Genomic DNA, 15,672 nt, shown 5'->3' with positions numbered 1-15,672 from the left:
GGTGCGGGCTCGCCTGCCGCGGACACTGCCCTGGGCCCTCCGCCGCGGGCCGCGTCCTTGAGCGCTGGGCGTGCGAGGCACAGGAAGCGCGTCCGCCACCTGGGCCAGGAACTGGGTCCCCGCTCCTTGGAGGAAACCGGGAACCGCCTGGAAGCCCGAACGCCACCCGCGGCCAGGGTTCCTGGGCCAGGTGTGGTCAGACGGCGAGGGGGCTTGCTGACCTGGGCGGAATTCAGCCAACGATTTTCATTCCGTTTTGCCATTTCGTGTCCGGTAGTTACATGTTTGAGATCCTGGGAGAAAAACCCATCTTCAGCCTATTTTTAAGAGCTGCAGGGTCAGCTTCTATGGGTCACAGAATGACACAGTGGGACTCTGCGCTGCCTTGTGGAGGGACCGCAGAGGCAGGGAGCGCCTCTGTCCGGGGCCAGTTGCTGCGCTCGGGTGTGAGATACTTGTGACAGTGGCAAGAGACCTTGTGGGTGCTATGCTGGCACTTGGCCTGTGGAGCAGCCTCTTGCTGGGATAACAGCGCACAGTGCCCCCACAGCCTTCACTTGTACTGTACTTAACTCCCTCCACTTGGCCAGTTCCTGCCAGGTGGTAAGCACCAAGCCCTCCCTTTTGGGTGGTGGCAGGGGTGTCTCTCGCCGTGTACATGGGTTGCTCCTCATGACTAACAAGACAAGTTGGCACAGAGGCAGAGCCCCCCAGACCTGGCCACCCCAGGGCTGATATGGAGAACTGGGGTCTCTATTGCCAGAGCTAGTTGAGTGGTCTGAGCAGTCCATCATATCCACCATCCTGATGAGGAATCATATACCCCTGAGTTGTGAGCTGCTTAGCTTTCTTTCACCAGGAGGCCTTGGAAACAGGGCTGTTCTGATAATGAAATTATAGGGTCAGCGTATAATTATAGGGTCTTCTGCTAAGACTGACTGACCCGCGGCATTGAGCACCCAGAAAGCATGGCATGTGGGGCTTCAGGCTGCCACCTTCCCTGCTGAATCCAGAACTCTGCTTTGGCATCTGTACTTTCTTCTGCTCTGAGGCAGTAGATTTCTGAGTGCCTGGCCTGGGGGTGCCCTTGGACAGACATGACTCTGGGCCCTCAGAGGGGGCAGGAGCAGAGCAGTAAGACACTCTGAGGAGAGGGAAGGCCCTGAGAGTTGGAGGTGATGGTGCTGGGTGCTGTGGCTGGGCCCTGGCCCCACCTTTTCCAGGTTTTCTTCTCAGGCCATTTTAGAAGGCAGTGGACTGTCTTCAGAGTGACGGGGGATGTGCGCCAGGCAAGTCTGAAGTCTCCAGGATAGCTTCAGCTCCCTCATAGTGTCTTGGGATTTTGCCAGGGTGGGTTTGTGATTGAAGCAGAAGGATTGGTAAGGCATCATCATAGAGTGCCAGGGAATCATTGGGGGCCCATGGTGGGGGCTGAGAAGGTGACCTTGGGCCTGGTGGAGGAGAAGCAGAGCTGCTGCTTAGACCTGGTCTTGGCACTGGTATTCAGGACTGAGCAAGGAACAGGGTGGTCCCCACCAGAACAGAGCCACCTACCCATCAGCACCAGGTGGGCGGTTGAGTTGGTGCTGAGAGCGCATACCTCTGGGGGTCTTTCCTTTCAGATAGAGCCTGGGTCTAATTTGATCTGTGTTGCCCACCCCTAGGCTGAGAATAGCCTAACAATCAGCCATGATCTCATGGACTTTTATGGCTCCTTTTCCAAACATGTCAATAGGAGTGGAGATGTGGGGCAAATGCTGCCTGCCCAGGCCAGCACAGCTAGTGGGACCCCAGGGAGCACTCAGCTTTCTCTGCCTAAGATACCTCAGTTGGGACTTTTAGGACTTCGTGGTGTGCACTGGCTTTAGGACTGGGCAGTGAGGAAGATCACTAGCTGGACTGGTTGCCTCTTAACTACTCAAGCCAGAGAACTATGGACAGCACAGCCAGCCTGCTTGGAAGGGATTAGGTGGCTGCCATGCTGAGCTGCTGGTTTTGTCCCAGGGTTCCTCTCTCTCCCTTCTTTCCCTTTCCACTGGGCACACTCTGCAAAGTTCCTGTCATCTGTGGAGCCTGGTGCTTAGAAAGGGGTTACAGAGTTGCAGCTTCTGTGCTTCTCCGGGTGCTTCTCCGCGCTGTGCCCGCCCTCCCTCCTTCTTGGTTACACACCCTGGGAAGGCAACTAGTTGACAATTTTAGATTGAAACAGTAGTCTTAGACTGGATTCAATCTGCCCAGCACCAAGGCAGCTGTGGTGCACAGGTGTCTGCTCTTGGAGGATGGGGTTTCTTTCTCAGAAGCCCGGTGAGCACACCCCTCCAGGACAGGCCCTTTTGTTAGGACTGAGAGGTTAGCACTGGTGCTGACACTTGGAGTGTGCTGGGCTGTGCACAGAGCACCTTCTGCACTGTTGCCTTAGCAACTCCTAGGCTCTGTTCCCATCTGAGGACTGTGTTGGTTGGATGTCTAGAATCAAGCACCCAAGAAAGCATTGGCGTCAGCTCAATGCTTCAGGATGGGGATGCCCTTTTAAGGGATAAGGCTTTCAGGAGTGCCGAGGATGTGTTTAGCCCATGCTAGATTTTTAATTTTTTTTTTTGGGGGGTGGGTGGGGACGTTACCAGAAATTGAGCTCAGGAGCACTACTAAGCCACACCCCCAGCCCTATTTTGTATTTAATTTAAAGACAGTGTCTCACTGAGTTGCTTAGCGCCTTGCTTTTGAGCTGGGATTACAGGTGTGTGCCACCACACCTGACCTGTGCTGGATTTTTTATTTTTATGGGAGTTTATATTTTCTAGAGAAGTTTCAGGTTTGTAGCAAAACCAGTGAGAGTTCTGAACCAGGCCCCACCTGATCTTGTTATTGACACTTGTCTTTGGTGTGCTACATTGTTGCAACTTACAGACCCTACCTTGTCTAAGACCCATCCTTTCTCCTTGGAGAACAGAGTTAAATTAAGCTTAGATTTTCTGAACAAGGGATAAAAGAAGAAGCCAGAGAAGAATAGAGGTGAGCTCCCCTGGGTTCCTTGCTGGGGATGATGCCCCCACCCAGCAGGGTGGTCTCTGACCTGCTGTACACCCTCTGTCCCTGTGGGCCTCTGCAGCACTCTCGTGTGGACCCTGAGGAGCTCTTCACCAAGCTTGACCGCATTGGCAAGGGCTCATTTGGGGAGGTGTACAAAGGCATCGACAACCATACTAAGGAGGTGGTGGCCATCAAGATCATCGACCTGGAGGAGGCTGAGGATGAAATTGAGGACATCCAGCAGGAGATCACAGTGCTCAGCCAGTGTGACAGTCCCTACATCACCCGCTACTTTGGCTCCTACCTGAAGGTACCTGTGGGGATAGGGAGGGGCTTACATGCTCTGTGCCTCTCATTGTCTCCTGAGGTACAGAAGGATGTGCCTGATGTCTTGTGGGTGGGTGGGGTGGTGGGGAAGAGTGGAGCAGGTGCTGCTGAGTGCCAGGGTCCCCCTCCAGAAGTGCAGGGAGGCCTGAAAGTTCAGCAGACCAGGCCCTCCAGAAAATGTCATCTTGGGGCTTGCAAGAGAGGAGTAGAGTCCACAGGGTCAGCTGCTCTGCAGTGGCCATAGTGACCCAGCTGCATGCTGTGGGCCCTGCTAAGAGCCCTCTGTGGGACCCCTGCAGGCAAAACTCCGAGCCCAGCCTGGATGTGCCTCTGCCGGCAGCAGTCACTGTTGGGCCTGCTGAGGACCAGGTCTGAGAATGTGGCTACCTGGCATGCCTGGGCTGTTGGTGAAGTGGGTGACACTGCTCTGAGCTCTGGTCTGTCTACATGTGCCTGAACCAGGGGTGTCATCAGGGGGGGGGGGGTCTGGCAAGGCCACTAGAACCCTTCTGGTTTGGCATTCCTGCCAGGGACTGGTCTGGTACAGCCCTTTGTGACCCAAGCCCTAGCTGACTCCTGGTTAGGGGTGATACTGGCCTATGGACCCCGCACTTAGGCACGCCCTTCCACTTACTGCCAGGCACTTAAACAGGTTCTCTCTGCCTAGGGCACCAAGCTGTGGATCATCATGGAGTACCTGGGCGGGGGCTCTGCACTGGATCTGGTGAGTGCAGCTGCACAAGGCAATGTCCTGGGACCCACTGACCTGCAGACCTTGAATCGGGGGCTTCTGGGGGCCTCCTCTTTGGTGTCTTAATCCATTAGATGTTAGGAATGTTAACCAAAAATGAACCACTACTCACAGTCTTGCTTAGTTTGGTGCTAAAAGGGGTTCTGGGTCTTAGCTGACCTGTGGAGTAATCAGGGTTAGTGTCCTCAGGCAAACAGGCTGCAGGGTGAGGAGGGACCAGGCTCTCATGTTTCCAGAAAAGGCAAATGTAGTTTTACCTTCTTTAAAAGGAAAGATTCTGCTCCTCCTTTCCCTCACTTGCCTGACCAGCATCTGATACTTGTTTCCAAAAGTACTTAAAGAACACAAACTCCCAGCCTTCTGCAGGGCTACCCCTATTCCTCTAGGGGGATGGGTCTGGGTGCGGGTGGGGCTGAGGTCCTGCCTTGCTGTCTTCTTCCAGCTGAAGCCAGGCCCACTAGAGGAGACCTACATCGCCACCATCCTGAGGGAGATTCTGAAGGGCCTGGATTATCTGCACTCAGAGCGCAAAATCCATCGAGACATTAAAGGTCCTGCAGGGTGGGCGTGGTTCCCCTTCTGCCCTGGGCTATCCTGACCGTGGAGAAGTTGGGTGTGTGGGGCATGTGGCCACCCAGAGTCTGAGCAGTCCAATCTTGCTCAGCTTTCAGAGGATGCTAGTGTTGGGGATGGAACCCATGGCCTTGTCCATGCTGGACAGGCACTCCACCACTGAGCTGCATTCACCACAACAGAGCCCTTTTTTCGTCACACATCCTCACGTGTGAAAGGGACCAGCTGTGCACCAAGTGTAGGGCAGGCTGGTGTAAACTGAGTGTTTATCTTTGTCCTGTGGTCTGGGGTATGTTTGCGTGACCCTTCTTGCTAAGCCCAGTTGAGCTGGTTCTGTAGGGAGGTGCATGCTGAGGGTACCGAGACTTTCTTTATATGGTGGATATGCTAGCAGAGTGAGGGGCCTCCTGCTTGTCCCATGTCAGCTGTTCTTTGGGTTGGGGTCACTCACAGGAGCCCACGGGGGAGTTGCTTTGTTTTTGGAATTCGACATAGTAAAACCAGATTTTTGAGACTAGATTCTCTGCTTCTGTTGGTGGGTGAGCTGCAGGCCTCTGCAGCCAAGGACTCCCTGCTTAAGTCTCAGCAGCTAATTGCAGCAGGGGATGCCTGCTGGCAAAACCAGATTCTTCTCCACTACTGTGGAGTGGCGCCTGTAGCTTTTAATGGTGGGCCATACCCAAGGGTCCAGCAGCGGACCCTTGCAGCTCACCGCCAAGCCAATTTCTTTTGGGGTTCTTGTCTTGCAGCTTAGAAGAATTAAATCCACAGATGAGGAAAAGTAAGCGTAAAAGAGTAGAGTTTATTCAAGTGAGAAGAAAAAGAGGCAGAACTCCCACAGGGCAAGCGGGGACGTGCGAGGGCTGCCACTTAAACCTACAGTCTAGGGGATTTTATAGCTTCTGAGTGGGGGCATTGATCCAACCATGCTAAACAGGTGTTGGGATGTACCATGGCTATCAATCTCTCTTTCCTGTCCCCATCACCCGGGAAAAAGGAGTTGGCCAGAATATTTGGAACATTTCTACAGGTTGACCGCAGGGAGTGACCACCTTTATGTTGAAAAACAGGCTTGACATAAGCCTCTCATTGAACAAGAGCCAGACACCTGAGGGATGGAGCTCAGGGTGGACTCCTGGCTTGTGGGCTCCTGCTTCAGTGCTCCAGGGCTCAAGGTGGCCTGGTTTGAGAGTGGCAGGGAAGACTCGGGTCCCCAGGGCCAGGTCCCCTGGCACCTGTTAGGTGGCTGTGCACAGGGCTTCCTGGGCCCTTGTGGAGCCCAGGGTGATGCCCACTACCCTGTGTTGAGCAGCTGCCAATGTGCTGCTGTCGGAGCAAGGTGACGTGAAGCTGGCGGACTTCGGGGTGGCAGGGCAGCTCACAGACACACAGATCAAGAGGAACACGTTCGTGGGCACTCCCTTCTGGATGGCACCTGAGGTCATCAGACAGTCAGCCTACGACTTCAAGGTGGCGCAGTAGGTAGGGAGGTGGGGGGGCACTGCAGCCCCACGGGTGCCTCATGCTGCCACTGTCCCGTGTGCTGCCCTGTCTAGGCTGACATCTGGTCCCTGGGCATCACGGCCATCGAGCTGGCCAAGGGGGAACCACCCAACTCTGACCTCCACCCCATGCGCGTCCTGTTCCTGATCCCTAAGAACAGCCCGCCCACACTGGAGGGCCACCACAGCAAGCCCTTCAAGGAGTTCGTGGAGGCCTGTCTCAATAAGGACCCCCGTTTTGTAAGGCCTGACCCCCCGCCCGGCCCTCACAGCTCTGGGGCACTTGTGGAGGGAGGATGTGGGCTCGAGGTGGGCAGGGGCAGTGGAACAGCCCACCCCCTGCCTCCTCTGAGAGGAGTTTAATGGCGCCTACTGACTGCCCTCCCTCCCCCAGCGGCCCACAGCCAAGGAGCTGCTGAAGCACAAGTTCATCACTCGCTACACCAAGAAGACCTCCTTCCTCACTGAGCTCATTGACCGATACAAGCGCTGGAAGTCGGAGGGGCATGGCGAAGAGTCAAGCTCCGAGGACTCTGACATGTGGGGCCCCACTCCCCAGAGCTGTCCGCTGCCTTCATGCCCCATAGCCTTGGGTGCTTTGGAGGGAAGGGGGTTTCCACTCGAGAAGCAAGACCTGGGCGGCTTGCTGGGGCTGGGTCTGGTGTTGGGCTAAAGGAAATGGCCTGTTGGGTCACCTGCCTGGGGTGGCTTGGGCAGAGCTACCCACGTCGACTTGCTTCTGGGCTGCCTCAGAAAACATGAGAGGCACTTGAGACCTTGGAGGTCCCTCCCTGCACCTGGGTCATTCCTGACTCGTCCCTCTTTCTAGTGATGGCGAGGCTGAGGACGGGGAGCAGGGCCCCATCTGGACGTTCCCCCCAACCATCAGGCCGAGCCCACATGGCAAGCTGCACAAGGGGACCGCCCTGCACGGCTCCCAGAAGGTCTGTCCTGGCCTGGCCCTGGGGGCTGTGGCCCACCCCTCCACCCCACCCCATCCAGCTGTGTCAGAGCCACATGTGGTAGGGGTACAGGGTGGGCTTGGAGTGGGGCTCCAGGGAGGTAAGCCTCCACGGGGCCCAAGTGAGCTGCTTGAGGAGGCCACCGTGGGTTGGACTGGAGCGTTGCCTGACCCCACCCTATGTCTCTGCCCTCAGCCTGCAGAGCCTGTCAAGAGACAGCCAAGGTCCCAGAGCCTGTCCACGCTGGTCCGGCCTGTATTTGGAGAGGTGAGGGTAGGGCTGGGCTGGGTCCCCCAGGGCCACGGTTTTGTTTCCAGACACCTGTCCTGAGCACCTTTGAGTGGGGCCCTGACCGGCTAGAGCTGGGGTTTCCTCCTGTTGGTCTCCAGGTCTCTGGCAGCTGATGGTGGTTAGGCTTATGGGTCGGGATTCATAGTGGAAGGACCACAGACCGCTGACAATGCCCTGGAAAGACCCTTTGTGTCCCCAGACCTGCTGAGGCCCTCTGGCATCCCAGGTGGCTTTGAACAGGATGCACATCCTATGACTTTGTGACACACAGGAGATAGGGAAGGATTGGGGTAGTTCAAGGTCAGGGCCACCTGAGAGCCATGTGACTTCTGGTGTGTCTTTACACGTGTCACCTGCTGGTGGCAGGTGAGAGCCATCTCCAGAAATGGAATGTAGCCAGGACTCCCACCCCCAAATCTGGACTTGGGACTCAGGTGGGCTCAGACCTGCCTTCCCAAGAGCGCCAGTTACCACCCCTGGGGTGACAGCAACAGGTGGAGTCCAGGTAGGGAGGATGGGACACTGGTGAGAATACAGGAACAGCCGGGGCAGTGACTTGAGTCACATAGGTGCAGTCTCTTGCGTGTGTCCTGGGGAACTGGTCCAGCCCACAGTCCCACGGCAAGGTGACCTGGGTAAGGAGGCCCCTTGGGATTGGAGGTCCCATGATAACTGCTGCTGTGGCCCCAGGGTCAGGTGGGGGTGTGTCGCAGACCTGCACACTGCCTGGGTCTGGCCTTGCTGTTCCCATGGTGGCTGGGCAGCGTGTTTTCCCATCAGACTGGACCCACATGCATGACTGCGTTTGTGACCGCAGCTGGGAGGGAGCCACATATTCCCTCCTGAGAACCAAGGCCCAAGACTCCCTGGAGCACAGCGGGAGGGTGGGCCTTGTGGAAGGGCAACTGGAGTCCCTCAGCGGGGAAGGCCACACTGCCACCCCTAGCTTGCTGGGGACTCAGTGCAGGTTCCAGGCGAGGCCCCCAGTCAGACCAGGTTTCTCTGCAGCTCAAAGAGAAGCACAAGCAGAGTGGCGGGAGCGTGGGTGCCCTGGAGGAGCTGGAGAACGCCTTTAGTCTGGCTGAGGAGTCCTGCCCTGGCATCTCCGACAAGCTGGTGGTGCACCTGGTGGAGCGAGTGCAGAGGTGAGCTGCCCAGGGGGGTGGCCTTTGTCCTTTCTAGTTTGTGCTCATGGGTCTGGAGAGGCCAGGCAGCTGCCTGGCACCCAAAGTTCAACCCTTAGCCTCCTGGTCTGATGTCTGGGACAAAGTCCCTGGCCCGGTGGCATGGCGTTATGCGGCTGACCTCTGACCTCCCCCGTGACTTCCTGTGGGGCCTGCTGCTGAGGCATATCTGTGGTGTGCCTTGGGACATGCCGGGCCCTCCCAGCAGCTGCTGGGCTGGGTTCCAGGTTCTCACTGTTGCGCTGTAGGCAGCTGTTCCCTGCCCCTCCCTCCTGGAGATGCCCACCCCTGCACTCTTGGGGGCTGGGTCTGTGCCAGCCCATGCCGCTCCCAAGACCTGAGGCACTGCTGCAGACTGCACTGAAAGCCCCAGGGCCTGGCCCCGGAGCATGTCTAAGTGGCCAGGCAGTAATGTGATGGCCCTTCCTCCGCAGGTTCTCACACAGCAGGAACCACCTGACGTCCACCCGCTGAGCACCGTGTCACTCTTCATGGAGAGCCCGTGCCGCCTCTCTGTTCTGAGCTGCAGAAGGTCCGTGCTGAGCTGGAAGCCCCCTCGTGCTGTGCTGTGACTGTCAGGGCATGCCAGCCTGCAGGCCTCACCACCTGGTCGTCCCCCCCCCCCCCCCCCTGGCCTGGCTGAAGCTACACCCAGCAGCAGGGAGCCCGTGGAGACCAGGCAGCCAGTGGGGCTGTCTTGGCCATCTCAGGTTTCCCTGAGCTGGCCCAGCCCTCCACATTCAGCCCTAGGTGGGCAGGAAGTGTCAGGACACCCAGCCTGGGACACACCGTCCTTGGAGTCATGGTGACCATCTGGCCCTAGACCTGCCTGTGGTGCCAGGCAGGTGCTGTCTCCTCATGAGTATTTGTGTCATCAGATGTGTTGTTTTTTAAGAAAACCAAGTTTCTTGTTCCCTTCACTGCTGTGGGGGTACGTGTTGAAGGCCCTGCCGCTCTCTGTTAATAAAGACCTGGCCTGCAGTCGTGCCGCGGGCTGGCCGGGCCAGGCTCCTCCGCCTGTCTCCCCAGGCCCACCCCGGTGCTGGCCTCCCTTCTCCCTCCCTGGAGTCAGAGTTCCGCACGGCCCTCTGGAGAACAGAGAAAGGCAGAGGGCATAGGCGGGTGAGAAGATGCTGTTTATCTTCAGTCACAGAAGTTAACAGGTGGCATGTGACTCCTCCCTGGCCAGGGGCTCAGCTCTGCTGTTCCAGAGGCCCATGGAGTAGAGACTGGTCAGCTCTGCTAGACTAGCCTTGCAGGGACCCCTGGGCCAGCCTGGGGCCTCTGCAGGGCCTGCAGGCATGTGTGGGGCTGTCTGCTGGTGGTTCAAGGCCTGCCCTCAGATGGGGCCCTGCCCCACACTCCAAGCAGGGTTCTGTGTCCCTTTTGAGAAGCTATGAGATGGAGACATCTGTTTCCCAGCCATCCACTGGCCTGCACTGCATTGTGAGGGGAAAAGCCAGGGGGTCACTGAGGCCTCCAGTGCTGTTGGTGCCGCCTCCTGTCTGGCAGGAAGCTCTGGGGCCCCAGCTGGGTCTGCTGTCCGCAGCCTTCCACAGCAGGTCCTGGGTCCGGGCCAGATGCGTTCACTCTTCCCCCTCCCTGACTGCCCCTTCAGACCCTGAGGCAGCAGCATATGGACAGTCCTGCGGGAATCTTGGAGGCCGCCCAGGTGAGGTGCCGGCCCTCTGGATCACCTCCATCCACCTGCAGAGGGTCCTGCTGTCAGACCTGTGGGCTGGTGCTCACACACCCTTCCCACCGGCCCCCAACATGGAGTGAGTGAGTGAGTGGACAGCAGGGCCAGCTAGGAATCCTGCCAGCCCTCCTCAGCAGGGCACAAGGAGATGGTGATGCTCCCACTGTGAAATCACCTCTCAAACGTATACTTGCTCTCAGCCTGGAAGAAGTAGACGTGGGACTTGAACTGCAGCTTGAAAACGTAGTCTTTGTGGATGCCATCAACCTCCGTGGCGACACTCACACTATAGCCCAGCAGAGGGAGGCTGGCCAGGGGGTGGTCGTCCTGGGAGACGCACAGGGTTCTGGAGACGGCTTGTGTGTACTAGCCATCCCTGCTCCCTCCCCCAGAGAACCCAGGGGTGCTTTTGCCATTGGGCTGTGATCTCTACTTGGAGACCAGTCCAGGCACGTTGCTGAGGCTGGCATGGCACTTGCAATCCCCCCCCCCCGGCCTCAGCTTCCTGCATTGTGGGGACTGAAGGACTATACTTCAGACCCTCTTCTGCAGATGACGCTGAAGAGCCCAGGCAGGCCAGGTGAACACCCGAGCGCCACCTGGGCCCTGGCTCTGTTGAGCACACGTACCTGATGAGTCTTATAGAAGAACAAACAGAAGTTGGTGAAGACCACCCAGAGCTTCTGCCAGCCATCACCGTTTTTGAACTTTCTCAGCAGATACCCTGAAAGTTGGTTCTGACAGCAAAAAGGGCAGAGGGGCACGTCAGCCAGCAGCCCCTCCCACCTGCCTCCCCGCCACGTCCAGGCTCCTACAGGGACACTAGCAGGACACACAGCCTGGGGACAGTGACCCCAGCATTCAGGCCGTCCATAGATTTACCCAACAGCACGGAGAGGACACAGCGGGGTTGGGGTGTGCTGTGTCTGGAAGGTGCTTCTGAGTGCTGGAGGAGGCACCCACCCCCAGGTCAGGACCAGGCCCTGCCCCTCCTGCCCCAGGTGGCTCTGGGGCCTGTGTTCCACAGACAACTTCTGGAGATCAGCAGGGAGCTTACCAGTTCAGGGGGAGGAGGAAGGTCCTGCTAGGACCCTGCTCTGATATTACTGACAATAAAGGGCCAGGCCTCAGAACCTGCCATGTTCTGGCACAACCCAGGTGACCTGGGGGAGTCCCTGGGCCCCAGCCCAACAGAAAGGAGGAGGTGGACAGCGATCAGCCTGGGGAAGGGTGGGCCAGAGGGCACTGTCCTGGGGCAGTAAGGGCTTTCCTCCATGAGTGCACCAAGGCTGCTGCCCTGAGGCTCTTCCGGGGTCACCCCCAGGACACAAGTAGAGGGGTTCGACTGGATGAGAGGTTTCCCAGCTGACCTGCCAAGGAGGAAGCAGGAAGCAGCTGGCTGTGGCCAAACCTGGTCACCTGGGACCTTCCTGAGGGCCCGCCCTTCGTGGCCAAACCCTGCACTCGGGGAGGTCTTACAACAGCCATACCTCGACAGCGGCACTGTGGTCAGCCCTGGACACACTCGTGTTCCGATACCAGCACACGTGCATCATGGTGTTGGCCCGGTGCTGGACCTGCCCCTCCAGGGAGCCTCGGGTCCCCCGGGCATCTTCTTCAGACTCCTGCTCCAGTGAGATCTCATCAGAGGACCCTGAGGGGAGTCAGCAGTGTTGGGTGCCTCCCTCCCCAGGGCAGCTTCGGGAATGGGCTGTTGGAGCTGGGTGGGTGGGGTCTGCCTGGTGGAAGGGAGCTTGCAGGAGGCCGGCAGGTTGATGGTGACCAAGGAAAGCCATTTCCAAAAAGCTCCCGGGGGCAGGGTCCTCAGCCATGACTCACTGGGGGCTTGCGTGCACAAGATGCCCCCTGGCAGCTCCGGGGACGGGGTGCTGCTGCTCCTGGCTGCTTGAACGGCAGCATTCAGGTCCAGCATCCACTTCTCCCTTTCCTGACGCGTGCTGCAGGGCGGGAGTGGGCTCTGCTCATTCCTCCTGGCTCAGGAGGCCAGGGCAGGTGGGAGCACCTGTCCCAGGCCTGTGAGCCCAGAGCACTGTCAGAATTAATCCCCCGGAGCACAAGGGAGGAGGAGGAGGGAGGGCAAGCCCTAGAGGATCTGAACCGGGCTGGTTCCAGGAACAATGTTCTGACACTGATTCAGCTGTCACTTCCTATGGGGGATGTGCCCAGGACAGATGCCTGGGTGCTGAGCAGGAGGGGCTGCTCCTGAGAGCCCCATGACCAGGGAAAGGTGCCAGAGTGCCTGGCACAGGCACGCTGCCAGGTCTTCCACCCCCAGCCATTGGCACTTCCCCTTGGCTGGAGGTCCCAGAACACTCGTGCCATGGAGACCTGCTGGCTGGCCTGTCCCCCTCAGAGGCCCCCCCCCCTTGCTGAGCATTGCAACACCCAGGGTGCAGGGACTCGGGGGCAGCACCGTGGCTAGCCTGCAGAAGGTTCCTGGAGGCCCCCGGCACCCTGGGAGAGGACGCTTCTCTGGCTGTAGAACTTGGAAGCAGAGCTGGTCTCCATGTGAGAGGAGACAGGTCACCCTCCCCACTCAGAGGGGCCTTAGCAGGGAAACTCGATGCACAGAGGGGACACAGGAGGCCCTTACCTGGCTGCCACCACAACTGTCTTCTGTGCTGCATAAATGGTGAAGCAGTAAGGAGCAGCCCATTCGCTCTCGCTCTCCTCCACCTGTGGGTGAGAGGAGGCTGGGGTGGCACCACCAGGACGGCCGGTGAAGCCCAGACCTGAGGATGGCACCAGCCAGGGAGCCCCTGCTGTCCAAGTCTGCGTGACTACAAGGGACGTGACAGGTGGCAGCTGGTGTCCCCACCCTATGCAGCTGTCACCCAGGAGGACAAACTCTGGACCAGAGGGCACTCAAGTACTTACCGGTGGGTCCAGCACTATCAGCTGAAAATCAAGCAAAGGAGAAGCGTTGAGCTTTTTCACTGTCAGGAAGATGCTGCGGCTCACAGACCTCACAGACCTCACAAGGTCAGATGCAAGGAGAAGCCTGCTGCAGCTTCAGGGCAAGTGACCCCAGGACATGATTCCAAAATGGACATCACCAGGAGAAGCCTGAGAGCAGACACAGCCACCCTCCCAGGAAGGCAAGGTCATCCAGGGGTGCTGACGGTCTACACCAGGGGCTGGGGACAGCGTCCATCCCGTCAGAAGGCAGAGTAAGAGCAGTCTCCCAGGCTGAGGAGCACACCCAGGCCACACCAGCACTGTTGTCACTCCTGCTGGGATCTCCGGACAGGCAAGTCACCAACATGACTAACAGTGACTTTCTCAAGCCAGGGGCCATCATGGAGCAGGGGCACACGGTGGCTGGCAGGATGGTGACCACTGACAGCACGGGCCACAGCCTGGATGGGGATGTGGCGGGGGAACAACTAAGGGATGGCATGGCAGGGATGGGGTCGGAGAGATGCTAGGGGACAGCATTGATGGGGACAAGGTGGGTGGGGGGACAGGGCAGAGAACAGGACAGCTTGCCAGAAGGAGCCAGGGCACGAGAGCAAGTTCCCGTGTGACACAGGAGAGGGAGGTGGGAGGGCCAGTCTGCCGCCTGTCCAGTGGACTCCAGCTGTGTCAGTGGGAGGAGGAGAACAGCCACCGACAGGAGCCTACTCAATGGCAGGGGGCATTCTGGGTGTGGGCATTTCAGGAGCTCCCCTCACTCTTTGGGCATGCCCTGTGCTGCCCTCCAGGCGCCTGATGCTGTTCTAGGACGGACAGGCCACCAGCAGGATGGAGTCAGCTGGGTAAGGCAAAACCAGACTGCAGACTCGGCTAAGAGCAAGTGCTGAGCGGCAGAGCACGTGCAGCCTGAAGCCTGGCCAGGCGGCGGCCACAGGCTGCCCCAGCAGCCGAGAGCTCACAGAAAGCAAAGCTGTGCTGCAGGGCAGAGTGCCAGCGGGGTGTGGGTCAGCACTGCCCATGGCTGCTCAACCTGCCAGAGGGCAGCAGCAAAGGGGTGGACCTCCGTGCCTGTTGCTTTTTTCCTCTGGTGCTGGGTGTTTGACTGGGGGGGGGGGGCACTCTTCCACTGGGCCAGCTCCTCCCTCACTCCATCTCATGCTTTGAGACAGGACCTCGCTAAGTCACAGAGGCTAGCCTGGGACCGTCATGCTCCTGCTCAGCCTCAGGGGTTGCTGGGGTGCCAGGCGAGGCCATCGGGCCTAGTGATACTGCACTTTCTAAGGCTGTGAGCAGACACATGTTCAGACCATGTTAGTGGACCCTGCCACCAGGGTCCCTGCCCTACAGTGACAAGCAGAGACGCACCAAGACCTTGCCGAGTGCCCCCCACTGTGGGACCTTGAGGATGCCCTAAGGTGTGGGAGAGCCCCCACAGTGCTGTTCACCATTCTGGAGAGCCAGCTCCGCCTGGTGCCCGGGATGGGGGGCCAGCTAAGTGCGCTTGGTGTGCTCCCAGTCAGCACCGACCCCACTGTGTGCGAGAGGACAGAGTGTGGGGAGAGGCTTGTGCTGCCACTGGGCAGTGACTCGGGCCATAAGCCTCCTGCAGGAGGGGCCACCTTGTGGAGACTAGCGTGGACACGTGTGGCCCCTGGAGGGCCAAGTGTTGAGAGGTTTTATCTTGCCTTGCCAGTTATCTTTTCTATGATAAAAGTGCTTCATTTGTGTAAGTCCCAGGGCTTGAACCCAGGGGCACTTTTATCACTGAGCCACATCCCAGCCCTTTTTATTCTATGAGACAAAGTCTCACTAAGTTGCTGAGGCTGGCCTAGAAGTAGTGATCCTCCTGCCTCAGCCTCCCACATGACTGGGTCAAAGTCCGATTTAAAGTCAACTCTAAACCAATGGACCCAGTCCCTGAGCGGCCCCTGGTGGGCAGCAGGCATCACACACCTACTGCAGGGCTGCCTTGGGGCAGAGCGATGAACCTGGGTGGCGAAGCAGGTCTGCAGGTGAGAGGTCACTGAGGGAGTGTCCTGGGCTGGGTACGTGCTCCTGGCAGAGCACAGACATTGGCTGCCGGTCCTTCCCACTCCCAAGACGGAGGCAGGCGCACACGGGACCCACAAGGCAAGGGAGCCTCCAGAGCCTGTGACTGACGGCGCCAAACAAGGCTCTCGAGAGTCAGCCACCAAGAGCACTAACCCCACCCCACGGGACCAGGCAGATGCTGACCATGTTGAAATGAGGCCTTTTCCTCTTGGCAGACAGTACAGCAGCATCAATGGCCAGTGGCTGTCCCAGCCCAGGAGTGTGCTAGGGGTGGGCGAAGCACACTGGTGACATGGACGGAAGCACCAATAGCCTGGTGTCCAGCCAGGGTGTGGACACACAGCTTGTGACTGCTGGAAGGGTG

General features: G+C 58.6%; 2 protein-coding genes across 3 annotated transcripts in view; one reads left to right on the top strand and one right to left on the bottom strand.

Annotated features, from left to right (window-relative positions):
* The first annotated feature begins 3,079 nt into the window (after window positions 1-3,079).
* On the top strand, window positions 3,080-9,540 carry Stk25 (serine/threonine kinase 25). 2 transcript variants are annotated; one of them, XM_015481685.2, is made up of 10 exons: window positions 3,080-3,340; window positions 4,025-4,081; window positions 4,551-4,659; window positions 5,994-6,151; window positions 6,238-6,423; window positions 6,578-6,723; window positions 7,013-7,127; window positions 7,341-7,412; window positions 8,445-8,581; window positions 9,055-9,540. In XM_015481685.2, the coding sequence occupies exons 2-10, from the start codon at window positions 4,046-4,048 to the stop codon at window positions 9,092-9,094; spliced, it is 999 nt and encodes a 332-aa protein (XP_015337171.1). In that variant the 5' UTR covers window positions 3,080-3,340; window positions 4,025-4,045; the 3' UTR covers window positions 9,095-9,540. The 2 variants fall into 2 exon arrangements, with proteins under 2 accessions (XP_015337171.1, XP_048664906.1); XM_048808949.1 differs by lacking the exon at window positions 3,080-3,340 and adding an exon at window positions 3,682-3,726.
* Window positions 9,541-9,738: 198 nt separating this feature from the next.
* Window positions 9,739-15,672, bottom strand: part of Farp2 (FERM, ARH/RhoGEF and pleckstrin domain protein 2) — an 81,401-nt gene continuing 75,467 nt past the window's right edge. Inside the window, exons 21-26 of the mRNA XM_015481688.2 lie at window positions 12,934-13,016; window positions 12,159-12,277; window positions 11,810-11,973; window positions 10,949-11,056; window positions 10,495-10,646; window positions 9,739-10,327 (exon numbers count right to left, since the gene is read on the bottom strand). Of these exons, the coding sequence (XP_015337174.2) occupies window positions 10,207-10,327; window positions 10,495-10,646; window positions 10,949-11,056; window positions 11,810-11,973; window positions 12,159-12,277; window positions 12,934-13,016 (747 nt within the window). The 3' untranslated portion in view covers window positions 9,739-10,206. The remainder of the gene's footprint in view (window positions 10,328-10,494; window positions 10,647-10,948; window positions 11,057-11,809; window positions 11,974-12,158; window positions 12,278-12,933; window positions 13,017-15,672) is intronic.

This window comes from Marmota marmota, unplaced genomic scaffold, assembly GCF_001458135.2.
Source record: "Marmota marmota marmota unplaced genomic scaffold, marMar, whole genome shotgun sequence".
Lineage (NCBI taxonomy): Eukaryota > Metazoa > Chordata > Mammalia > Rodentia > Sciuridae > Marmota > Marmota marmota.
This window is presented reverse-complemented; position numbering and strand designations above follow the sequence as displayed.